Consider the following 25386-nt stretch of genomic DNA (forward strand, 5'->3'; position numbering starts at 1 on the left):
CATTTGGTGGCCCCTAGTTCTTGTGTTATGAGAGGGAGTAAATAACACTTCCTTATTTACTTTCTCCACGCCAGTCATGATTTTGTAGACCTCTATCATATCCCCCCTTAGTCGTCTTTTTTCCAAGCTGAAAAATCCCACTTTTATTAATCTCTCCTCCTACGGCAGCCATTCCATACCCCTAATAATTTTTGTTGCCCTTTTCTGAACCTTTTCCAAGTCCAGTATATCTTTTTACTGTTAACTAATACTGGAGAACTAAAGACATAGTTGCAGCCTTATACAATATGTTCCATGCTTTTGTTTTAGTCTTGAACTACGACTTTCTTAATGGCACATTGTTGAGATTTAAAAAAAATTCCTCTGCTATGTTAACACCTTGGATTATCAAGTATTAAAGAAGGGGCACTTCACTCAGGTTGAAGAATTAAACTAAACTGCTTACCTTCACTGTCTAGAAACAATGCATTTCCTTGTACTCTGTAAACAACTTTGTAAAATGTGTGTGTTTCTTAATTAGTTATTTCTCTAACAACACCTCAAACTAGAAAACACTGATAACAACAGCATTATGGGGAGGGTGTAAGATGTGTTTCATTTAGTAAATAAATTATTTAGTAAATATATTACTAATAATATAGGTTAGTGAAATTAACACAGTGAGCCAAATTCAACCCTGGTGTAAGCAGGTGCAACTCCTCAGACCTTCAGGGGGGGCTGAATTTCGGTCAGTGTCTTGGTGGGTAAGGTGCTCTTTATGTAATGCTAACTATTTTGTGCTTTCATACGTGCTTGGGGGTTTTCCCCCCTATGCTTATGCCTTTGAGCCAAAATCTTGACAATTACTTCAACGCAACCTAATGGTGAATACGAGTGAACCCAATCCATCCGAAGTATCCTATAGTTGCCCCTTTAATTCAGTCTCCTTGTTCCCTTTTCCCTCAATGGCATTTTGGTCAACTTGTTTTTCAAGGGTTACAAAATAAGTGGAACATTAAGAAATTGTTTCTAACAATTGGATGGGCTATTATACCGTGTGTGTGTTCATATAAACAGCAATTAAAACAGCATCACCTATGAAAAGAAATCCAGTGGCCTAGCTTTCTCCCTGCATATTCATCTTACAATGGCAATAATGACCTCGGTGCAGGGCATTTCCTGGCAATTATGGGATTATAGATTCTTGGACATGTGCCCAGAGCTGTCAAAAGATACATTTTATACATTGAAAAATTAAATAAAGTAAAATGAGTGAGTGACTGGGGTCGCTAGGCTACTTTTCAGGCCATCAGCTCCTCACAATCCATTGTTATTAACGATTTCATTCCTGAATATTTTGTAACTATGCAAAACACCCCATTTCATGGATTGTAGAGGTCTCAAGTCAACAGTCCATCTTTATTCAACAAATCACATGTTTAATTTCAAGCATAAACTTAATTCCCATTGACTTCAATGGGACATAAGCAAGTAGTTAAATTAGGCATGTGCTTATGCGCATTGCTGAATAGGGAGGGATTTACGCATGTGCTTGAATGCTTTGTTGAACTGGGGCCAGAGAAAGAGGTGATCTAGTGGTTTAAGAATGGGATTGAATTTCATGAAATCCAGAGATTTTACCCTCTGATATTCTGTCTATGGCTTTGGGTAAGCCAAATTGTCACAAGAGCTCAGTAATTCTCAGGTTTTAAGTGCCCAAACTGAGGTGCCTTGTCCCTGATTTTCAGAGGTTTTGAGCACCTGCAGCTACCACGTGGGCACTCAAAAACTGAGTCACACAAAATGAGTGAACTTCTGGACAAACTTGGCCTTTCACTTTAATGCTTCAGCAAAAATGGGGATGATACTGCTTACCCACCTACCTGCCTCTTGGTGCTAGTGGGCTGTAAGGATTAATTCATGTTTGTACAGCGCTTGGAACATGAAAAGTGCTATATAAGTGCTAAATAGTGTTATTTTAAGATTTAACGAGTTAAACTCCAAGAAATACTTGCACTGAGGTAGCTATTGCTTTAACACCACAAAAAGACATACTCCCTTGTAAAAATCCAACTCACAAACATTTTCTGTGTCTAAAAGATGAATCCTGTATAACGTCAATATTAAGTGGCAATACAGTATTTATGTTCTATCTCATCCTTTTAATCTCAGTGGCTGTACAATGCCTCTAAGTAAAAACAAAACAAGGAAAGCAAATCGTAATTCTCATTGAGAACTAAAAAACCCCAAACAAAATCGCATGTCCATCTTCTAAAACCATTTCTTTCTGCCATCTTTCCAGTGCTTGTCTGCCTCTACCCATTATACATATGAGAATGATGCATCTGCTCTCTGCAGTACAACATTTGTCCAGTGGAATAAAAGGAATAAATATGGCCTCATATTTAGTATTCCTACGACTGAACAGTCCAAAATATAATCCACCACCAAAGGTGAGCAGGATAGTAATTTGGATGCAGGGGCGGCTCTAGCAATTTCGCCGCCCCAAGCACGGCGGCATGCTGCGGGGGGCGCTCTGGCGGTTGCCGGTCCCACGGCTCCGGTGGACCTCCTGCAGACGTGCCTGCGGAGGGTCCGCTGGTCCCACGGCTCCGGTGGAGCATCCCCCGCACGCTGGCACGCTGGGGTCTGGAGCCGGCCCTGTTTGGATGAAAGGGATCCTGGAAATCTGAAAACTAGGCTCAGATTTTGTGCTTTAGTTAAATCCATGCTCCTGTCATTTTTTTACAGTTCTCCAAAATAACACTGTGTTTAAAGTTCCCAGTAAGTAGAGCCATCAAATCTCCTCTTTTAGGGATTACATTGATAGCCCCATGGGTCAGGAAGAAAAATCTCTACAACACCATGTATAATGCTGCATGGGGCTTTTTGTTTGTTTGTTTTGCTTTCCTATGAAATATCAGGAATTGGCCACTGAAGGATACTTGATCTGATGGACCAGTGCTGTATAATGGATAAAAACATTACACAAACACATCTACAGTATCCTGAACAGTAAGTAAATACTGTTCTAAAATGTAGATGTATGTATTTAAAGACAAGTATTCAGGTATTTTCAAGTGTTCTTGACTAAAATACTGAAGTTAAGCCATTCTGAATACTCTGCTTCTTTTAAAATAATTATTACTATACTGGATCCTACTTAGTGGTTTCTTCTAGTTCAGTGCTCTTGTCAAATATTCCCTTCATCGATGCTTTGAAGCTGAAGTCTTTGGCCAGCCTGGGCTCTGCCACCACGCCGTGCACCCACATTGCCGCCTGGTACAGTTCGTGAAGGAAACAAAGATCCTGGTAAAGCATCTTCTCCAAACAAGCTGATTTTCACATCAGCTTCAATAGCTTTGGCTAAACTGGATGCATAACTGTCCAATGATTTATGGACTTCAGCTTTTACATGGAGAATGGAATTCTTTGCAGCTTCTAAAGAAAAAAAATTTAAGACAGAACAATTCACAATAACATACCATGGCTGTGCAAACATCTGAGGACAAATGTGTGATCATGTCTTCTACAAATGATTACTATTGCTATTAATAGTACTTTATGCTTCCACAGCATGTTTTGTTTAAGGATCTCAAAGCACACTATAAACACTAATCTTCACAATATCATCATGTCAGGTAGGGAAATTATCCCCAAATTACAGATGGGAAAACTAAGGACTGATGAAGCAAAGCATTTAAGCACATTCTTAACCTGATGTCAAATGGATTACCCACATGCTTACATGGGACTACATGCTAAATACTTTGCTAGACTGGGACGTAGGCACAGAAAAAGTTATTGGCCTGATCCTGCCAAAGCGTAAAACTTCCACTTATTACATCTGGCACAGAATTAGGTCCTATGGGAATTACATGACTGTGGGAACGAAATAAGTGGCAGAGCCAGGAATAAAACTCATGAGTCCCAATTCCCAGCCCCTTGTACGCTAACCATTAGTTTTGCACACAAGGGGATTCTCAATTTAGTTTAGACCAAAATTTTACATTTTGTTTACATAAAAAGGGGGACAACACAAGAAGTCACATAGCTCATGGTATGTTTTAAACTTGGTGAACGCCAAACTTTGTATATACAGCAGAACCTCCCCGTTCTACACGTCACTGAGCTGCACAAAAAACTGGTAGCCTCCGCCTACCTCTCAGGAATCCATTTAAACAGCCTTGCAGAATTGCTATAAATGTCTGTGAGGCAACACACAAAAGCTACGTGGCTACCTTTTATCATTATGGGGCGGAGAGTGAAAAAGTAATGATAATTGTCAAACAAGACCCCTGGGGTGAATATGTGAGTAGAATTTTGCTAAGATGATTTACAGATGATGCTTCAGAAAAGCCTTCATATTAATAAGACTGCATTATTTTTGGCTAAATATACTCCAGTATGTGTGTACTGTAGAGTCTCAAATATTAATGCTAATAATACAATCAAAGGTAAGAACAAGTACATTGTGTGATGCATTGTGGCTGTTTTTATATTGTCCTCATTCACTTATGATTTAGTAAATTCAATCACTTGCAATTGGCCTCCTAGTTATTAGCCCAAATTAAAGAGGATCTGCTCAGATTAAATCAACCCTGCAGTGTTTTAAAGCCAGTCCCAGCAACATGTTGCTAGTATTGAGAACCAACATGTGAGCCTAACTAGAAAACAAAGTGAAACTGATTTGTCTAGTTTCCCTGTCCCAGCTGAGACAAATGCAAGGAGCAAACAAACAGCATAAATGGAGAGAAATACATTCTTTCAGTTTAAAGAATTTAAAGTAACACAGACAGGTAATGGACAGGAGAGACAGGAGGCGGGCAGCATATGGAGAAAATAAAAGCCTGGGAGGGCAAAAAAACATCAAGGTGGTGGAGTCATTGCAGGGAGGAGAGGAGAAAAAATCCAATGGAGAGTAGTAGACAACATAAATGGATGAAACCCAAGGAAAGGCAGGGTCACATAAGGCTATTGTCCCTGCATGAATGAGGCTCACGTAGGGAAGCCCAGTTTTTGATCCTCGATCTAGACTGGAACTACCTATCAGAAGGAAGGCCTGTTATTAAGCTCTTCTATCCAGGGCGCTGGCTATCCCTGAATAAAAAATAGTGTACCCCCAAATCAAGGGTTACTCATATTTTGAACTGGAAACTGCTATTATCTATTATCTCCAATGGTTTTGTCATAGCGCTGTGTGTGTGTGTGGTGGGGGGGTGCGCACACGCCTGACCACAGAGCATGCTAGTGCTACACAGGGGAAGCCTGGGATAAGGTCAACACTGGGGTAAGGTCATCCAAGGACCTTACAGCAATGAAGGATGGGTTGTACCTCTGCTCCATTCCGCCACGCCTCCTCCCCATCTCTGTTCCACCCCGACACCCTCTCCATCCCTTTATGCTGAGAGCACAAGGGGTGGCAGAGCTGGCTGGCTTTGCCAGCTTTCTGCAAACGATGAGTTCTCCAACACAGGGGAAATTCTCCACCGACTATCTCCAGGCAGTTGAAGGCTTATACAGTGCAAAGTGGCCTTAGCTGTGCAGAGAATCCAGGCCCATCTTTGAAATGCTGTACTCCTCGTGTAGGCCTTTGGTTTTAATTAACTAATATAACACGGGCTCTAGCAGAAATATGTTATGCACCACTTTGGCTTACTGGTACACCCCAAGCTGCCTAGTATTCCCATAAGAATTTAATACAGTTCTGAAGAGCTCTCTACTGTCCCCTACATTGGTTTGCTAAGGTGTGGTGCAAGAGCAGATACCGTTAAATCAAACCACACATCTGTCAGGGATTTCACGTCGTGCCTACCTGAATAAGAAGAAAAGAAAGAGCAGATCTTAAAAGGAAGTGGATGGATGGCAGAAAGACAGTTGTAAAATATACCCTGCAAGTGAGTCCTGTCCAGCCTCACCTCCCTGGTTCCAAAAAACGTGCATTTCCCTCCCTTCCACCCACCTACCAACCAGCAGCATCAGGATGGAAAACAGCAGGCAGAAGTAGCTTAGATGGCATGGGAGCACGTGTCCACACGGGTCGATGAGGTAACTAGTGGGAAGTCAGAGCAGGCAGCAGTGGTGCAAATGAGTGACCCAGCATTAAAGGATGGGGTGAGCAGAAGTTGGGGCCTCTCAAGAAGGTTGTGGAGGAATCAGAAGAAGGGAAGAGTCAGAGCACCTATCAGAAGGGGAAGGATGAAGAGCCCAGGAGTGATACTTGTCCTCTGTGTTCTAAGGTTAAAGAAGGGAACAGCTATGCTCGGCAGCCATCATGAAGGTGCAGGGGGGTCATCCCAGGTGAGCAGCATTACAGTATCCACCCTAAACACACCTTTGATTTGCTCCACTTCGTCTTCGAATGTCACCGAACTCCTCCGTCGATAGGGATAAACGCAATGTGGGTGGTGAGCACCATCCGAACTATAATCCTCAAGCAGCATCACATCTGTCCCTGAAATGCAGAAAATGTTTGAAAATAATAACGACCTGAGCAGACAAACCTAAAATTATCGGGGGGAATGAACTTTTGAGTTCATAGACTTGAGCGCCTCTCTTCAAAAATTGCCTAAAATGTGCTGATGCATTATCACTCTGCATTCAACTGTGATGGGATTTCAGACAGGGCCAGGGCCAAGTTATTACCTGGTCTTCAGCTAACCAGAGGTTAATTTGAGGACAGTTCCCTGCTTGTCCTGAGCAAGAGAAGGATTGTCTACAGATGGCATTATTCAACAACAGCTACTCCAAAATAACTATTCCTGAATAACGCCATAGGTGGGCACACTTATTCTTCGAAAGTGGATCAAACTAAATAGGCACCTGTCCACGCATGGAGTTCTTCTGGAATAGCTATTGCCTTTTACATTCACACGCTACCTGAATTAATTGTCAAGTGTGGACAAGCCCTTACAAACTAGCTTCTTGGGAGATAGACAGTGGGGGATGTCTATAGGAAGATCAGATTCCATACTCAGAATGGATGGCAAGCCAAGCTGGGGAATGTTCTGATCTCTCTATTTTGCCTTTGTTGACTAATTTTGCTTTCTTGTCACAAACATTATTCCTTAAGGAGAACACCTGGCTGACTGATCCTGTATTTTTTTCTGCTGAGTCATTCTACCACTTTATGGATATTGATCTCATGAACACTATTTCATCTACCTGCGTTTCCTCCATATTATTTAGGTATAAAATAAAGTTTACCTGTCACTGTGTGGGGAACACTAAACTCAACGTCTACCATGCTATCACATGAAGGGCCAAATTGTGGCCTGGCTCCTCACTCCAGTGCAGTTGTGGCTGAGTACAGACACTAAGAGTATGTCTTCACTGCAATTAGACACCCATGGCTGACCTGTGCCAGCTGACTCAGGATCACGGGGCTCGGTCTGAAGGGCTGCTTAACTGCGGTGTAGATATTCAGGCTTGGGCTGCAGCCTGAGCTCTGGGACCCTGCCACCTTACAGGGTTCTAGAGCCCCGAATGTCCACCCTGCAGTTAAAAAGCCCCTTAGCCCAAGCCCCATGAGCCACAGTCAGCTGGCATGGGTCAGCCACGGATTTTTAATTGCAGTGTAGGCATACCCTATGACAGTCAAAGAGGCATTCTGCCTCCCTAGCATAGAAGCAGACAGGCCACCTCAGGGAGCATTAGGGGAACGTGCTGCGTCAGTGCTTCTTACAGCTGCTGCTGAAAGGCACAGCCTGTGCTCCCCTGCATGCTTGTGACACTTTACTTTTGCCCAAATACTTTTGTACTCTGACGATGGATCGAAAGCTTCCTACAACAGCCATTTGATGCTTTGTAGCTTGTCCCAAATCATTCATTGGTCAGATTACACCCTCTGCAGACCATGGCTTTGTGCCCTCTCCACCCACGTGAGTTCATTTGATTCCTGGATTTATTCTTATAGCAATAGCCAGAGGGTCCAGGACCAATTTATAGCAAAGGTGACAACACACATCCATGATGAGTTCCATGAGACAAGCCACTGTCGCATATTATATACCTGACCTTTACCAATGATTTATTTAGGGAAACCTATTTTTTTTTAAACGAAGGATGGTCCAGAATTGAACTGTGATATATAACGATTTCCATTCCATACTGTCAAATGCCTTCTCCAAATACTTAGTAATGAGAGAGTGATCTACCTTCCTCACATATTAAATGAGTGGGATACTTTTAATGTTCTGTGGATCATCTGGGGTATTGACATCAATGGTACAAGATGAAAGCCCTACTCCTTGGAACCCCAGCCAGCCTGCAATGGATGGGTAGAATTAGGAAGAGGACACTCTAGTCCTTGAGACAATATTTTAGCATATATTTTAAAAACTACGTTGAGTAAGGAAATTGGCCTTAATTCTTGCCCAGAAGTGGATCCCTGTCTTTAAGTGATGCTAAGATAGTGTTTTGGATGGATAAGAGCGATCCTATATTATCTGCCTCATTAAATACTTGATCTGTAATGGGCATCCCTTGATCTTTTCTCTGTATACAATTCCTTTGGCTTGTACTATCTGAAAAGCCGGTCTTCTGTCATTCAGGATGTTCAGTGAAGTGGGATATTTCTCAATTCAAATTCCCTAAACGCTGGGGCTCCTAACAACGTATATCTTTGATTTGATCAGCTATGGAGGCCTCTTAGTGCCTTTCTTCAAGGATGATAACACAGGATTCTATAAAGAGAAAAGTTTTCCATTACCCTTTATCACCTATAGCTGCATGTAAGTCAGCAATTCACCTACAGAATTAGTGGAATAGTGTTGCCTTCATGAAAAATCCCACCTTGTCAGCCTCCTTCTCCCACTCTCCCAGTCAGAGAGCAATGCAGAGCTGCAATTGTCAGAAGAGTGCTCTCTGGTGTCTGTAGAGCAGAAATGCTCTTTAAAATAAATTGCAGGTGGAGGTTTTGGAAAACTTCCCTCTATTGGTAGTTAAAACCACAGCCTATCACCAGTGCTGGAAAATTACTGGCAGATCACCATACCGTTTTCTAGGCTATTGCTCAAGAGATCCATGACAAAGATGGGAAGCTTCCATTCTATACAAGAGGCTCTAGCATGGAGTGACCAAATGAAATCTCCTATAAGCAGGAAGTGAAGAGACCTATTTCTCCAGCAGTTTGCTTCTTAGCTCCTTGTGGGGCCAGGAAGATCACTGAAGAGGGAAGGAGAATAAAGGAATGGGACAAACAGATTATCATGCTCCTAGGAAATGTGCACTAGGGAAATAAATTATTCTCCTAGGCTGAACAGTATTTTCATAGTAGACACTGCAAGATCAAAAATACAGAGGAGAAGCTAAGGCAGTTCTGCTCAGGGTACCATAGGACAATGGTTTTCAACCTTTTTCCATTTGCAAACCCCTAAAAAATGTCAAATGGCATTGCGGACACCTTTGGAAATCTTTGACATAGTCTGTGGACCCCCAGGGGTCTGCCGACCACAGGTTGAAAACCACTGCCATAGAAGACGTTTAATATTATTGTTCACCTACCAAAAGATATCTGTACATAAATACAGACTGTTCACAGAATTCTGAAAGTAAGCTGCAAGTAAAATCTTTCTGTCTGAGAAAGGAAAACAACAGAGTTACCTGAATCCTGAGAGCAGCTGAAACCAGTGTCCCCTGTGCTGCTGCTGTGTCCTGAAGGCCGCCCACCTGCCATGAGAGCTGTGAGATGGGGAGATAGTCCCAGATCTGCAAAACAGTTTAATCATCACTGAGTTGTGCTCTGCATGATAGATCTATTGTAATGATAGCATCTTCAAATAACCACCACATCCGAGTGCCCGATTCCACCCTCCAGCTTTCCCAACTTTCCCTTCTCCCTATTTTTCCTATGACAATACAACAAAAACCACCCTCCAGACCCAGCTGCCAAACCACCTGAATTTCCCATCTTGAAATATCATGTCACCAGCTGCCACATGCTCCTGGATTCTTTCCACACGGCAAGCCTGCTGTCTACCTCTCCCCAGCAATTTGCAAGTATGTGCAGTTTATCAGGAGAGCTAATTATATTTAGAAATATATGCACTCAAGGCTGGAAAAACTTATCAGACACCCTCTAGCCAAAGGATTAAATCTAGTAGCCAGAAGTAGCTATAAAAGACAAGTGTATTGATGGGATAATAACTAGTGAGGGTTGGCTAATGAGCTAGTTTCCATCTTCTTTGCAACCTTCAGATGCTAGAAAGGGGGAAAACACTGGAATTCTTACTAAGACACAGTCTTAGGATCCTGCTCGGGGGCTCCACCTCTTCTATCAGCCTCTGGTTAGTAGGGGTCTGATAAATTGGAAGCTGCCCAGCCTACTCTTGCAGATGGAAGGAGAAAGAAGCTTTCTCTCTTTTCTTCCCCAGCTATGCTTCCAATCCTTCCAGGGCCCATCTGTGAGAGCTACCTGGCTTCTGCAATGGGGATGGAGGTTTCCAATGCCCTCACCTTCCTTCCATGTTTTGCATTCTCTTTCCCCACTAATAACTCCAGAGCCTGCCTCTACATTCAGTTCTCCCAAGCAGTACCATGAAAGTGGAGATTTCAAAGAGTGCTGAATTAGCAATCATGAAAATGATCAGAATCTTGCTAATTTCACAGTGCTACAACATGGCAAAACTCTGAGTAGCAGTAGAGGCACCGGTGGTGCCTGTCTGCAGACTCAAGAAGACACTATTGCACTGGAATGGTTTCATTACATTTACACGGTTTTCTTCACAACCAGAAGGACTAGAAACTTAATTGAAACAAACAAGCACTCACATTTTTTGAAGTCACTAGAAAAAATTGCCACTGGTGAGACACGATGGATTTTTCAACCCCTGTACCTAGTTGACATATACCAGAACACTTAGCCCTAAGGAGTGGAGGGTTATTGCAGATGAGAGGGAGGTGATGGACTTGCCCTAGCTAGAGAATTTAAAGGCTGGTGCCTAACATCCATAAACTCTTATTAGGCAGGGCCCAAAGCTCCATTAATTTCAATGGAAAGATTCCCATTGATTTTGATGGGCTTTGGATCAGGCTCATCATCAGGAGAGGAAATGTTCTGCCTTTTTCTAAGCTGAATACAAATTTTACACTTGCAGAGAGTAATAAAATTTGTGTATCAAGAGCACATTTGCCTACCCTGCTATACCAAGGCAAACATGACTGCTTGCCAGCAAAGACAGATTGGTCTAGCAGACTTCCCAGAACATAGAATACTTTTAACACTACGAAGCATTGGCAATTAGAGAAAAAAGAACAGGAGTACTTGTGGCACCTTAGAGACTAACAAATTTATTTGAGCATAAGCTTTCATGGGCTACAACCCACTTCATCAGATAGAGAGTGGTCCTAGGAATCTGAAAGATTTTCTCTGAGATTTTGATACAAAACTACTTTGGTGAGGAATGGAGTATATTATTATTTACCACCAACACCTGACTTGGTGCTGTACGCTATACAAAAATAAAAACAGTCCCTGTCCCATATAATTTATAATCTAAAAGGCAGACCAGAAAAAGGATGTGATGAACTGGGATATCTGGAGATGGGGATCACAATTTTTGTGAGTTTTTTAAATTATAAACTTACTGTTTGGGACCCTGGTGGAAGTAGATTTTTAAAGGAACTACCATTAATTTAAAACTTCCACTTCTGTGTGTACATGTTTTACCTGGTATTGTTACAAGGAACACCTAAGATTATGGCAACCAAATTATATTAGAGAAAAAATATTTTCTTTATATGTTTCTGTTTGTTCACTCCTTGCATTTGTCAGCACTTCGTGTCTAGTCAGTTTCCCCTGCATGGTTGGTCAATTTCATACTGTGCTTGCATTGCCCCTTCATACAGCAGGTGGTGTTTTTCCCCCTCTCTCATTCTCAAAAACAGACAGAATCATTTTAACTTTCCAAAATATTTTGACCTCAGGCCTAGAAAAGTTTAGCCCAATAGCTAAAAGTTTGGGATGTTATAATCAACTGCATCAAGAAAGGGAGGGGAATTCCCATCAAAGGCAGGGAACTCATCACAACTTTCCTTCAGATGGGAGATACAATTTGAAAAACGGTCTCTTGAGAGTTCTCTCAAGCACATCACTAGTTAGTATTTGTACAGCCCTTGGAAGATGCCACATGAATGCAGGTACTAAGTATCAGCCTCAAGAGAAGAGTATTTTTTTTATCTAAATGTTTGTTACCTGTGATCCTATTGGAAATGCTGAATAATCTGGCTGTCCTATGACGCTGAACAAATGACTCCCGGTAATACCGGTCCCCAAAACACATTCCTAATAGTTCTTTGCGCACTGTTTTGTTCCAGAGTCCATAAATCAGTGGATGGCAAATGGCACTTGAAAAAGATAACCATGTTGCTAATGTCTCCAGAGCAGGAGAAATACTATTTTTCCCCCAAAGTGCTTCTGACGTAATTACTACCATGTAGGGCCCCCATGTGATCACAAAAGCACCAATGACAACCAAGATGGTTATGAAAGCTTTGCACTGATTGGCTGAGTAGACAACCCCTTGGAAAGCATTCCTTCGACTGCCCGAAGAGGAGGTAGAGGTGCTAGAGTTCTTTCTCCCATTCCTCTGAGTGTCCTCCTCTACAATGACCACGCTACCGCAGTGAATCTTGCGTGCTTTAATCCTAGCCACGCGAAATATGAATCCGTAGCAGATCATCATAACCAGGAAGGGCAGCAAAGCGCACCAGATCTGCCAAAAGGCTGTGTAGCCTGCCTCCTTATGCCACGCAGCCACACACATCCATTTGAATTGATCGAACTCCAAGGAAGACCAGCCAAAGAGAGGAGGAAGGCAGCCAATGAGGGAGTGTAGCCACACGTAAACAAGGGCTACAACTGCTCTGTTTCCTGTGATCTTCATTGGATACACCATTGGATACAAGACAGCATAGTACCTGGGAAACACAAAAGGAGACATCAGTAGCATCATAGAAAAGTACAGTAAGAAAAGAACTGGGTTTACTGATGAAGATCCAACTCCCCTAGGAGTCCAGGGAACAACTTCCTCACTTCCGCTCCCCAAACCTCAAATGGGGTTAGAGGGACACTTAAAAAAAATTATATTTCAAAAAATTATTTGCGGTCAAGAGCTCAAAAGTCAAGAAGTGCCCAAGATCAAGCTGCATATGCAGCCTTAATTCTGCCTACTGATCATAAAAACATGAGAGTGGCCATACTGGGTCAGACCAATGGTCCACCTAGCATCTTCTAACAGTGGCCAATGCCAGATGCTTCAGAGAGAATTAATCCTGGTGTGAATGCATTATTGTAATGATGTTTACAATTATACATGATTACATACAGCTACTCAAATGCTATGTTATTATAGCATCAATTGATTTTAACAATCTTAGATGTATGTGCAGCATCTTGAAATATTAATTTAATTATATCTACCTTTCTATTTCACGATTCTAAATGTAATTGCAGGGAAAATGTATTATATTGGGAGGCAGTGTTGCCTGCTGGATAGAGCACTAGACAGAAACTCAGGGGACCAAGGTTTAGCTCTGCCACTGGCCTACTTGGTATCCTTGGGCATGTCACTTCACCTCTCTGTGTATCAGTTTCCCAATCTACAAAATGGGGATAATGATACTAACCTCTTTTGACTCCCTCCTGTGCTTCAAGATCTTCTGATGAAAAGTGCTATCCAGGAGCTAGGTATTATTAACCACTATAATTGCAGTGGTTTCCAACCTTTTCCATACCATACCCCACATTACAACAGAAAAAAGTCTGGAACCCATAAGTGCTGACTTTTGGTTTTGCCAGTGGGTGCTCCATCCTGGCTCCGCCCCCATCTCCAAGGCCCTGCCCCTACCCCACCTCTTCCTGCCCCATCCCTCAGACCCCCCGGAATGCCTTCTTCTTGCCAACCCTCTCCCCTAAATGCCTCCCACCTGCCGCTCACTCCTTTCTGCCCCCTCCTGCCTTAAGGGCGAGTTGCGTGTGCTGGAGGGGTGCTCTGCCAGTTTTGAGGGGAGGCTATTTTCAGCATATTTATACACTTTCATTCTAGTTATTGAAAGTGCGTCTATCATTGGTATCTCCCCTTCTTGATGTTTCCCAGTTCTTGCTCTCCACCTGTGTCCCTTTTCCCATCTCTCTCTGCTTCCCACCTCCCGGTGGCTCTGTTTAGTGCTCACTCCCACCCATGCACTCAAAGCAGATCTGTCTCCCCCTAACCCCCCCGCAGCCAGCCCAGAAACTGCCCGCCCTGAGACAGAGAGAAATTTAATTCAACAGCCCAGCATAGAAATGGCCCATTCATTCATCCTGCTGTGTGGCTGCTGTGTCGCTCCAGCTCCTCTCAGTCCCCAGGGCTGCAGCCCACCCCAACTTTGAAGCTCGCTCACTGACTCCCTCACAAACTCTGCAACTTTTGTGGGAGGGGAACCACTGGTGGGACCATGGCCAAAGGCAAGGGTGTGTGGGGGGGTGCTTCCTCCACCGGGCTGCAGCAGCCCAGCAGACTGAAGCAAGATGAGCTCAGGTGTCCCAGGGTGAAGCAAGGCAACTTCTCCTGACTTGAAGCTGATGGGGTGGGGGGTGTGGATGCAAGAGAAGGAATTCCCTGGGAGCTGCAGGGGGTGTGTGTAGATCCAGGGGAAGGAAATCAATCCTTCCTGACATGGGGAGGAGGAGATGCTGATCTGGGGGGGCGGCGAGGGAGGAAGTTTATCTCTGGGAGGAAGAGCCCCTCAGGCAGGCTTGATCTGGGCAGCGGGAGGGGGGGGAATGACAGTTTTGAGCTGGGCAAGTGTTACTTTGCCAGGCACGAGAGCCGGCCATGGAGAAGAGCCCACAGGGAGGATGCGGCTAGAAGTACCAGTGGTGTGTTGCCCCCTCCTGTCCCTCCACACACAGGGGAAGGGATGCGGAGCCCCAGGACCTGGGTCAGAACCATAGGGGTTGGGAGCTCCCAGAGCCCACGTAGGAGGGGTCCGGGCACAGGCAGGGTCCGGGCTGGGGGAGGCTACTCATTTGCACCTGGGGCTGGGGCTGCAGTGAAGCCCCTCTCACCTTTGGCCACTGGCTGGACAGGTGGGGGAGGAGGAGGAAGAGGGGGTGAGCTGCTGGCCCCAGCCCAAGTTCACTCATCAGACACAAGGGCAAACTTTTCTTAAAGGAGCCATGCCCTTTTGTTTGTCCCCCTGCCCAGCACTAAGGGGATCCGCAGCTGGTTTCTCCTGGCTGGGGGGAGGGGGCACAGGTCCTGAGGGAGACACCAGGGTGGGCTGAGAATGGCTGGCTCAGTGCTCGAGAAACCCCCCGGCCCTTACTCCTCCCAGTAGCACCCTGGAGCCAGCCGAGAAGTTGCCCGCCTGTCTCCCCTCAGCCTCCTGCTGAGAGGCTGCCCACCCCTCCGCAGCTAGCTCAGAAGCTTCCGTGCCCTGGCTGCTTGTCCCCCCTAGTCCAGCTCCCTCTGACATGAAAATTAAAAGGACTCACACATCTGCCTGCAGTGGGTGGTGGGAGCCCGCTGGGAGCTTCAGCAGCGGTAGGGGAAACAGCTGATAGGTGGGGACTTCACACCAAACAGCTGATTGGCTGCAGCCTGCCAAAGAGCTGATGAGGACTGCTGCGCATGCTAAATAGCTGATTGGTAGTTGCCAACAGCTGATCTCCCCAGTGGGTGCTAAGCACCCACTAATTTTTTTTCCAGCCCCGGAGCACCCATGGAGTCAGCGCCTATGCTGGAACCCCCCACCATCCATCTAGCCCAAAAGAAAAGGAGGGAGATCTTGACTCCCAGGTTGAGAACCCATGTTATATTGTATTGTTTGAAAATAGTATGTAATTGTGTTCATGCAACCCTAACTCTGACTTTTCATTGCTTTACCGTTGGAACCGTCACATTATCTTACCAAAACTTTTTAGATTGATAGATTTATAGATTCCAAGGCCAGAAGGGACCACTGTGTTCATCTACTCTGACTTCCTCTAGAACTTCCCCCAAATGAATTCCTAGAGCGGATATTTTAGAAAAAACAGCTAGTCTTGATTTTAAAATAGTCAGTGATGGAGAATCCACCACAACCTTGGTAACTTGTTCCAATGGTTAATTACTCTCACTGTTTGAATTTTACACTTTATTTCCAGCCTGAATTTGTCTAGCTTCAACTTTCAGCCATTGGATCATGTTATACTTTTCTCTGCTAGATTGAAGAGCCCATTATTAAATACATGTTCCCCAGGTAGATCCTTATAGACTGTAATCAAACCATCCCTTAACCTTCTCTTTGTTAAACTAAATAGATTGAGCTCTTTGAGCATGTTTTCTAATCCTTTAATTATTCTTGTGCTCTTCTCTGAACCCTCTCCAATTTATCAACATCCATCTTGAATTGTGGGCACCAGAACTGGACACAGTATTCCACAGCGGTCACACCAGTGCCAAATACAGAGGTAAAATAACCACTCCACTCCTATTTGAGATTCCCATGTGTGCATTGAAGGATTATATTAGCCCTTCTGGCTACAGCGTTGCCCTGGGAGCTCACATTCTGCTGATTTTCCATCACAACTCCCAATCTTTTTCAGAGTCACTGCTTCCCAGGATCAAGTCCCCCATCCTATAAGTATGGCCTAGATTCTTTGTTCCTAGATGTATATATTTACACTTAGCTGTATTAAAACACATATTGTTTGTTTGTGCCCAGTTTGGAATTAATCATTGCTATTCATAACAAAAAGAGGAGCTTACCGATCTATAGCAATGAGACCAAGAGTTAACATGCTGGCCGAGCTGATCAGCATATAGAGCAAGGCAGAAAAGTTGCACCAAACTACTCCAAAGATCCATTCCCGCCTGATGGAGCTGGTGACGACAAAAGGAAGCACCAGGACAGACAGAAGGAAGTTGGACAGTGTCAGACTGAACACAAACTTGTTGCTCAGCGTAAGGAGGTAAGACTTCCGATAGAGGGTGACGACAATCACCAAATTGCCCAAGCAGATGAAAATAGCAATGACAATAATAGCAATCGACTCGGTGACTCTGACTGCCCCGTCTTCCTGCGCTGTGAGGTTTCTCAGGCCCTTCCCATTGCTGAGGGAGGAGTTGATGCTCATTGTCAGAGCACACGTTGACAGAGCAGACAGTACATGCTGGTCAGCTGGAACAAGAAGAAAAACACATGAAAACATTCACCCAAACAACATCATATTTTCCATGTCTATCATATCTTTTCTCTCGAGGCCCTTTACCAACATTAATCAAGCTTCACAACACCCATAGGAGGCACATAACCATTTTTAGATGGGGAAACTGAGGCCCAGAGCAGGGACTTGACTTTCCCAAGGTCACACACAAGTCAATGGCAGAGCCAAGCACAGAACCCAAGAACAGGGCTGACTGGAAAACAGGGGAGAAATTCTGCAAACATTTCATTTAATATTTTCCAGGAGTGGAAGGGGGGCATTATTTCAAACCCATGAGTTCTAACTCCCAGTCATCTATGCCAAAAAGCTCTTATGAAAAGAAACAATAATGGAGTAACAAATGGTCTTTGTTGATCTCTCTTTATGCAGGTGACAGTTTGTGGTATTTTACTCTGGTCTGTGGAGCACTTGCTGGTGTCTCACAGAGAGCTGGCTAGTCACATGGCATGGGCTCCTCCTCATTTGCAGCTGCTAAATCACATTAAAAAAAACCAATCTAATAATAATACAGTAAAACGTTCTCCTAATATCACTTTTGCAATGACTGTGGTTGCCACAGGAATGTTCTTGTATTGCCAGTGAGCCGGGGGAGGTGGTCCTCTGTGTGACTGTCAATGGGAAATGTGTCCAAGAGGCAATTCCTTTGTTAAGATCTCATCTACGGTATGAAAATGTTTGAGAGCCCTTGACCTAAGGCTTTATCACTTCTCCCAGCTGACCAACACTATATCCCCCTCAGGCGCCAAAAATATTGCTCCTAGTTCCCCTGAGAGCCACTGTGACCTCCCCTTATCATCTCCGGCAGAGGTATTCCTGACTACTAACCCTTCATTCCAGAAGGCCCACACCAACTCCTCTGGGTGCCTGATTAGTGGCATTTCCACAGCCGGCTGCCTCACAAGACTGCTGATACCACCCTCTGGCCTCAAAAGTAACACTCCTGCTTAATCACCTTCCCCCTGGCATGAGCATTGGTGCTCCCACTACTGGAGAAGATTTTTCTCTTTCCACAGCCCTGGAAAGGGAATTGGATGAACCTAATTTGCAGCCCTCTCACTGCTCTGTCAGTGAAGCCACACACATACTGAATCCCAAAATCCAGACCAAGAATTGAAAATATAAAAAGGGAATGTCAAAAAAGGATTGGTTTCAAATTCATGCAAACTTGGTGTTAGCATTTCTTGGGGACTGGTGACTCGCAGGGGTTGGGTTTGGTTGGGACTCTGGTCATCCACCCTTACCAGCTGGGCACGAATATCCAGAAAGTGTCCTACATCGCTGAAGTAGTTAGAGTTTAAAGGGGCACTGCCAACCTAAAAATCACATTTTTCCAAATTTTCTTCCATGTGTTTCTAAGAAATCTTAATTTACTGACATTAAAAGGATTTTTAAAATCGCATTTACTTTTCACCACCTGAGAAGCTGATTGTTTACTGTTTGCATTTCATTTGGCACAGACCATGAACATTTTGCATAAGATTCTGGCTGCTTTTGGCTACAACTCTATTGGTATAAAGCAGCCAAAAGCCAGCTTCCCTGGCTACTCAGGAAGGATCTCTCCTATGTAGGAGGATCCTTGGGTGGCACAGAGACATACATGGATGTGGTTTGAGCAGGAGTGTCCTGGCATCTCAGCAACCCTAGCTGTTGTAAGGGTCCCTTTGTGCTTTTGGCAGCTGGCACAAATCAGAACAGCCTCCAGGCAACGCTAACTTATGCCAGAGTGCTGGAATGATGAAGAACTCCAGGATCTGAGAAGTCCAATGGTAGATTAAAGTCACCTTTGCACATCCCCTCTTCAGCTGTGCAGAGCACTCATCTGCCACAAACAAGGATTTTATCCTTTCTTTTTTGTTTATTACAAAGACAAGGTGGCTGAGGTAACATCTTTTATTGGACCAACTTCTGATGGTGAGAGAGACAAGCTTTTGAGACACACAACACACCTTGTTTCTCTAATATCCTGCGACCAACACTGCTATAACTACACTGCATACAACAATTATTATTGTCATTTTCACTTTCAGGTGCTCAAGCATTAGCACAATACTGCAATGGTTGAATTGCTAGCACTTTAAGAGGATGTTTAAAACCTAACAAAAATCCATTTTCACTAGTTTTAAATGCCACAAAACTCTAAACTGATTTTAAAAAATATACACCCTATATTGTTTGGTTCTAAACTACCCCAGAGAAATAAAATAACCATCCTTTTAAATGTAGCAAGAATATCTAACTAACAAATTAAACATGCAGAAGAATTTTAATTTGTAAAAGCGTTTTAAACATCATGGTAGTGTGAAAGTAGAATGAATTATATTGTAAAAATAAGGCTGGATTAAAAAAATGCTGTATGTTCCTTTAAGCAGAAATAAGGAATGTTGAAATATAGCTATCGAGAAGAGAAACATTAAGGTACGAAACAATGGGTCCACTTAAGCTAATGGTGGGACATTAACAGGAGATCAGTAATAGTTAGTAAAAAAATAAGATATACATGTCTAGCCCAGGTAAACCTATCAGATTCTGCTTCCTTTGTTATCTTGTTAAGTTCTCACCCTTTTATCTGTATAAATAAGATAGTTTGTGTCTCGCATGGTGCTCACATTATCTGGGTGTATTAGCAGAGGGCTTTGCTAATAAACAGAGTGGTCTGATAAATTGTGAGTCCTGAATCTGACTTTGACAGTAGGATCCATCAATTAGTTTAAAACAATCCATTTGGAACACTCAGTGCTCACCATTCCACTAGCAGTCATATTCCTGGACACATGCCCTCTTTGTGGCACATGTACAAATCTTCCCTGCAAATTTTTAAACATCCAAAAGGCAAAAAAGCATCCCCCTTTGACCCTCAAGCAACAGAGAACAGAAACATGAGCAGACCAGCCATCTAAGCAGTAACCGATTCACTGTGGGACAGTAGCAGGAGGACTATTTGCAATGTTAGAGCTAATATGCCATCACTCGCTATCCACACAGGCACTGCAATAATGGCAACTGGCTTGCGGGGTGGGGGTTGACAAGGTGGTTAGGTGTGGCAGAGCAAGCACAATACAAAGTGTTTAGCAAATGCCTGTGCAACACTGGTAGCAGCTGTGTGTGCAGATGCAAGGTCTGCATGTTACAGGTGTGCTGGAGAGGAGGCTCCAAATGCTGGTTATTACCCTCATTTCTCTAATGTAGACAAGGTCTCACTGAGCAGGCATAGAGATGCATGTAGGTAAGGGCAAAACATCAAGGCAGGGCCCTGCAGAGAATACATTTTCTCTTATTCCACCCCTGTGCAACCAGAGCATGGACTGGGAAGAAAATCCCGAGGGAACGCTATTGCTACTGCAGCAAGGGGCTGAGGGTGAGGGAGCACAGGGAGAGAAATTCTTCTAGTGCTTCAGGTAAGGGCTTCTGATGGGGCTTCTTCTCATAAACAAACTAGGGAAATGCAACCTAAATGGAGCTATTATAAGGTGGGTGCAAAACTGGTTGGAAAACCATTCCCAGAAAGTAGTTATCAGTGGTTCACAGTCATGCTGGAAGGACATAACGAGTGGGTACCCACAGGGATCAGTTCTGGGTCCGGTTCTGTTCAATATCTTCATCAATGATTTAGATAATGGCATACAGAGGACACTTATAAAGTTTGTGGACAATACCAAGCTGGGAGGGTCGCAAGTGCTTTAGAGGATAGGATTAAAATTCAAAATGATTTGGACAAACTGGAGAAATGGTCTGAAGTAAATAGGATGAAATTCAATAAGGACAAATGCAAAGTACTCCATTTAGGCAGGAACAATCAGTTGTACACATACAAAATGGGAAATGACTGCCTAGGAAGGAGTACTGCGAAAAGGGATCTGGGGGGGTCATAGTGGACCACAAGCTAAATATGAGTCAACAGTGTAACGCTGTTGCAAAAAAACCAAACATCATTCTGGGATGTATTAGCAGGAGTGTTGTAAGCAAGACCCGAGAAGTAATTCTTCTGCTCTACTCCATGCTGATTAGGCCTTAACTGGAGTATTGTGTCCAGTTCTGGGCACCACATTTCAGGAACGATGTGGAGAAATTGGAGAGAGTCCAGAGAATTGCAACAAAAATGATTAAAGGTCTAGAAAACATGACCTAGGAGGGAAGATTGAAAAAAATTGGGTTTGTTTGGTCTGGAAAAGAGAAGACTGAGAGGGGATATGATAGCAGTTTTCAAGTACGTAAAAAGTTGTTATAAGGAGGAGGGAGAAAATTTGTTTTTCTTAACTTCTGAGGATAGGAAAAGAAGCAATGGGCTTAAATTGCAGCAAGGGACGTTTAGGTTGGACATTAGGAAAAACTTCCTAACTGTCAGAGTGGTTAAGCACTGGAATAAATTGCCATGGGAGGTTGTGGAGGCTCCATCATTAGAAATTTTTAAGGGGAGGTTAGACAAACACCTGTCAGGGATGGTCTAGATAATACTAAGCCCTGGTCTACACTACGAGTTTAGATCAAATTTTGCAGCGTTAGATCGATTTAACCCTGTACCCGTCCACACAACGATGCCATTTTTGTCTGCTTAAAGGGCTCCTAAAATGGATTTCTGTACTCCTCCCTGACGAGGGGATTAGCGCTGAAATTGACCCTGCTGGGTCAAATTTGGGGTAGTGTGGACGCAATTTGACGGTATTGGCCTCCGGGAGCTAGCCCAGAGTGCTCCATTGTGACTGCTCTGGACAGCGCTCTCAACTCAGATGCACTAGCCAGGTAGACAGGAAAAGCCCCACAAACTTTTCAATTTCATTTCCTGTTTGGCCAGCGTAGCGAGCTGTTCAGCACAAGTGACCATCGAGTCCCAGAATCACAAAAGAGCTCCAGCATGGACCGAATGGGAGGTACTGCATCTGATCGCTGTAAGGGGAGACGAATCCATGCTATCCAAACTCTGATCCAAAAGACGTAATGCCAGAATATTTGAAAAAATCTCCAAGGGCATGAAGGACAGAGGTTATAACAGAGACCCGCTGCAGTGCCGTGTGAAGCCTACCAAAGAACCCGAGAGGCAAACGGCTGCTCTGGGTCAGAGCCACAGACATGCAGCTTCTATGATGAGCTACATTCTAGGGGGTGCCCCTACAACTACCCCACCCCTGAGCTTCCCTCCTCCCCCACCCTTCCCTGGCTACCTTGGCAGTTATCCCGCCATTTGGGTGATGAATTAATAAAGAATGCATGAATTTGAAACAACATTGACTTTATTGCCTCTGCAAGTGGAGATCAAAGAGGGGAGGGGATGGTGGTTGGCTTACAGGGAAGTAGAGTGAACCAAGGGGGTGGGTTTTTGTCAACGAGAAACAAACAGAACTTTCACACCATAGCCTGGCCACTCATGAAACAGGTTTTCAAAGCTTCTCTGATGCACAGCGTGCCCTGCTGTGCTCTTCTAACTGCCCTGGTGACTGGCTGTGCATAATCAGCGGCCAGGCTATTTGCCTCAACCTCCCACCCCGCCATAGACTTCTCCCCCTTCCTCTCACAGATATTGTGGAGCACACAGCAAGCAGTAATAATGATGGGAATATTGGTTTCACTGAGGTCTAACCGAGTGAGTAAACTGCACCAGCGAGCTTTTAAATGTACAAAGGCACATTCTACCACCATTATGCACTTGCTCAGCCTATAGTTGAACTGCTCCTTACTACTGTCCAGGCTTCATAAGCCATGGGAGCAAGGGGTAGGCTGGGGTAGGTGCAACCGCGTGGTGCTGCCGACTGGGAAAGCAGCCTGAGGCAGAAGCCTCCAGCTGGCATGATATTCCAGGCAGGACTGAATCTCCATTAGACAAAACTTAAGAAGAGAATGACCTGGAGTCATTCCCATTTTTGTCCAGGCACCCCCGACAGACCTCATCGAGGCCAGCCAGGAACACCCATGTCTGCCCAGGTGCCCCTAACCAAGGTCGGCCAGGAGCACCCACGGGATGACGACGACATCTAGCACGTATTGCACCGTCTGCCGTCTGCAAGGCAAGGGGATGCTTCTGTGTAGCACTGCAGTACTGCATCTGCCAGCAGCACTCAGGAGACATATGGTGACAGTGAGCTGAGTGGGCTCCATGCTTGCTGTGGTATGTCGTCTGCACGGGTAACCCAGGAAAGAAGGCCGTTGCTTTCACGGAGGGAGGGGGGGCCCGACGACATGTACCCAGAACCACTCGCGACAATGTTTTTGCCCCATCATGCATTGGGAGCTCAACCCATAATCCCAATGGGGGGGCAGAGACTGTGGGAACTGTGGGATAGCTACCCACAGTGCAACACTCTGAAAGTCGACGCTAGCCTTGGTACTGCGGACGCACTCCACTGACTTAATGCGCTTAGTGGGGACACACACAATCAACTGTATCAAATCGCTTTCTATTAAATTGACCTAATTTCATAGTGTAGCCATACCCTTACTCCTGCCTTGAGTGCAGGGGACTGGACTAGATGACCTGGTGAGGTCCCCTCCAGTTCTCTCAGTCTATGGAGCAAACGGGAGCTGGGAACTTGTGTAATGCTGCAGGGCAGGGCAGTGAAGCCCAGGTGGGAAAGCAGGGCGGCTGCTGAGCTAACCCTGCACCGTAGGTCTGAGCCCGGTCCCGGGAGCCGAGGGAACTGGGAAGCTGGGGAGCGCTGAGCGGCTCCTGCTGCAGGCCGATCAGCCGGGGAAGAACAGCCTGGGGTGGCGGAGGAGCTGCGAGCCGCCTTGCACATCGGAATAACACTTCTGTCCTTTCCGTCGCCTGCTGCTCTGGCCGGGCCCCCTGGCGTCCGAGCGAGGCACAAGCTCAGCCCCGGCGCGGGCAGGTCCCGCGTGATCCGAGCCTGCTGCAGCGAGCTCCGCTCCTGCCCCAGCCCGCCCGCGCCGCACTGAGGCCCGGGAAATCGCAGCGCCTGTCCCGGGCCCAGCGGCCCCGATCGGGACCTGGGCAGCTCGCAGGGCTCGCGAGAAGCAGGACACCCCCCGCCCCCGCCGCCGCTGCCTGGGCCCCCCGGCTCTGCAATCAGAGATGCAGCGCTCGGCTGCTCCTCTGCCCTAAAATCCAGCCTCCCTCCCGGCACGGGCTTGTCCCTCCTCCGCACACAAAGGCTGGTGCGGGAGGCAAAGTCTCGGGAAAGGGTGGGGCGGGGAGGCCACCCGGGGCCGGGAGAGCCCCGCAAAGGAGGCACAGACACACACCCCCTGCAGCTGCCATAAGAGCCAGTGAACAAACCGGAGCGCTCCCCCCTTGGTGTGGGACACACTCACCGCCGGCCCGAGCCGCTTCCTCCTTCCTCCGCTGCACTCAGGGGCGGGAGGTTTCGGGTTACAGCGCCCCGGACCCCCCACAGCTGCCGCCAAGAGAGAGGCCCGGAGCAACTGCCCGACCCTCCTCCCTCCATCCCTCCTCCTAACCTCCTCCCTCCACCCCCCTCACATCTCTCCATCCCCCTCAATCCCTCCTCCCTCCACCCCCCTCACATCTCTCCATCCCCCTCAATCCCTCCTCCCTCCACCCCCCTCACATCTCTCCATCCCCCTCAATCCCTCCTCCCTCCCTCCCCCTCACATCTCTCCATCCCCCTCAATCCCTCCTCCCTCCATCCCCCTCACATCTCTCCATCCCCCTCCATCCCTCCTCCTAACCTCCTCCCTCCACCCCCCTCACATCTATCCATCCCCTCCATCCCTCCTCCTAACCTCCTCCCTCCACCCCCCTCACATCTCTCCATCCCCCTCCATCCCTCCTCCTAACCTCCTCCCTCCATCCCCCTTACATCCCTCCCTCTAACTTTCTCCCTCCATCCCCCTTTCCTCCTCTCTCCGTTCACATCCCTTCTCCCCTCCTCCCTCTATGCCCCTTCCACACATTCCTCTTCCTCACTCCATCCACCCTTTCCTCCTTCCTCTAGCCCCCTTCCACATTCCTCCTCTGCCTAGCCTACTCCCTCTATGTCAGTGATTCTCAAACTTTTGTACTGGTGACCCCTTTCACATAGCAAGCCTCTGACTGCGACCCCCCTTAAATATATTAAAAAGTTTTTAATTAATAACACCATTATAAAGGCTGGAGGCAAAGCGGGGTTTGGGGTGGAGGCTGACAGCTCACGACCCCCCATGTAATAACCTCACAACCCCCTGAGGGGTCCCGACCCCGTTTGAGAACCTCTGCTCTATGTCCACTTTCACATCCCTCCTCCTAACCTTCTCCTTCTAGCCCCCTT

The 25386-nt window shown here is 45.7% G+C and overlaps 1 protein-coding gene across 2 annotated transcripts; it reads right to left on the minus strand.

Moving 5' to 3' along the window:
• Positions 1-1776: 1776 nt before the first annotated feature.
• Positions 1777-24528, minus strand: GPR161 (G protein-coupled receptor 161). 2 transcript variants are annotated; one of them, XM_039519211.1, is made up of 6 exons: positions 24431-24528; positions 16713-17124; positions 12173-12897; positions 9583-9687; positions 6314-6433; positions 1777-3420 (listed from the first exon to the last, which is right to left on the minus strand). In XM_039519211.1, exons 2-6 carry the CDS (start codon positions 17078-17080, stop codon positions 3173-3175), a joined length of 1566 nt encoding a protein of 521 aa, XP_039375145.1. In that variant the 5' UTR covers positions 17081-17124; positions 24431-24528; the 3' UTR covers positions 1777-3172. The 2 variants fall into 2 exon arrangements, with proteins under 2 accessions (XP_039375145.1, XP_039375193.1); XM_039519259.1 differs by lacking the exons at positions 16713-17124; positions 24431-24528 and adding an exon at positions 15458-15493.
• Positions 24529-25386: the final 858 nt, after the last annotated feature.

Source organism: Mauremys reevesii, linkage group 1, assembly GCF_016161935.1.
Source record: "Mauremys reevesii isolate NIE-2019 linkage group 1, ASM1616193v1, whole genome shotgun sequence".
Classification (NCBI taxonomy): Eukaryota; Metazoa; Chordata; order Testudines; family Geoemydidae; genus Mauremys; species Mauremys reevesii.

What these genes read in the sequence shown, in the direction of transcription:
- GPR161 (XM_039519211.1), bottom strand. Translation starts at nt 17,080, where the DNA reads ATGAGCATCAACTCCTCCCTCAGCAATGGGAAGGGCCTGAGAAACCTC. An exon ending in GGTCTCATTGCTATAGATCG is followed by an intron (nt 12,898 to 16,712) that starts GTAAGCTCCTCT and finishes TGTGTTTCCCAG; the next exon opens with GTACTATGCTGTCTTGTATC. An exon ending in CGAAGTGGAGCAAATCAAAG is followed by an intron (nt 3,421 to 6,313) that starts GTGTGTTTAGGG and finishes TTTTTTCTTTAG; the next exon opens with AAGCTGCAAAGAATTCCATT.